Below are 1,064 nucleotides of genomic sequence, written 5' to 3' on the forward strand. Positions count from 1 at the left end.
GAGGAATGGTATTGAGTTGTGGAATTATCCCGCCAGGATGCGACGAAGGAGTGGTATGAATGTGCTGTGTGAATTGCCTTGTAAATTTCCAATTCCCATCTAATCACATTGAAGCCGCAAACACTTCCCTAAATCAACACTTATTTTTTATCGAGCAAGGCCTAGTCAAACTTCGCGAATACTGCCGACTCTGCTGTGTGATCATAACAAGAGATGAATGATATCGTATACCCCCTGATAAGCCAATTCGTTAACAAAAGAAAGGCAAAGGAGATAGAGCAGGGTCTGAGATGATAGTATATGTTATAATGATGGTATTAGATTGAACAACGGAAAATAGTTATTGTCATTCAAGAAGTAGCAGCTCAAGGCAACGAAGAACCAACGTCATACGATTGCATCATAGCAAGGAATTCATGGAAATCGATAAAGCCATCACCATTGATATCGAACTCCCGTATGAGCTCAGCTATAGATTGTTCATCCAAGTCGTCGTCATGTGTGGTGGTACCCATGATTTGCCTCCACTCGTCTGAAGATATCTTCCCATCTTGTTTCCGGTCCAGAATCCGGAACGCCTTCTTGCACAGATCAGTGCGGGAGAATGTGACCTGTGAAATTGCCGCTGCTAGAAACTCCGTATAATCAATAGCATCACTCGCGTCCGTATCAATGCCAGCGAAAAGCTCATCAATCTTAGCCTCCTGCATATCGGGTCTCGATTTTTTCATAGCAATTCTGAACTCAGGCAATGTTATCGTGCCCGAACCCGTGATATCCAATGCCTCGAACGTCCTAAAGATCTCTCGAATCCACTCAGAACAACAGCACACTGACAAGTTATATGCGATGGCGTTAACCGCAACCTTCCGCAGTTTACTAGCATGGACGTAAGAATCGAAGGTCTCCGGACTCAAATAGACCAAATCGGTGCTGGGCCGGTAGCGCTTCATCCAGGGGTGCTCCCAAGCCTCAGCCGCTGTTAACCTTTTACTACAGTCCTTTTCCATAACGCCTCTTATAAGGTCCTTCGCCTCCTCCGAAACCTGTCCCCACCACTTGTC

General features: G+C 45.5%; 1 protein-coding gene across 1 annotated transcript; it reads right to left on the bottom strand.

The window, feature by feature from the left end:
- Positions 1 to 365: 365 nt before the first annotated feature.
- On the bottom strand, positions 366 to 1,010 carry Pmar_PMAR012085 (calmodulin, putative; the record flags this gene model as incomplete). Its single annotated transcript, XM_002779510.1, has 1 exon — positions 366 to 1,010. The coding sequence occupies one exon, from the start codon at positions 1,008 to 1,010 to the stop codon at positions 366 to 368; it is 645 nt and encodes a 214-aa protein (XP_002779556.1).
- Positions 1,011 to 1,064: the final 54 nt, after the last annotated feature.

Source organism: Perkinsus marinus (genome assembly GCF_000006405.1).
Source record: "Perkinsus marinus ATCC 50983 genomic scaffold scf_1104296946788, whole genome shotgun sequence".
In the NCBI taxonomy this organism is placed as follows: domain Eukaryota; phylum Perkinsozoa; order Perkinsida; family Perkinsidae; genus Perkinsus; species Perkinsus marinus.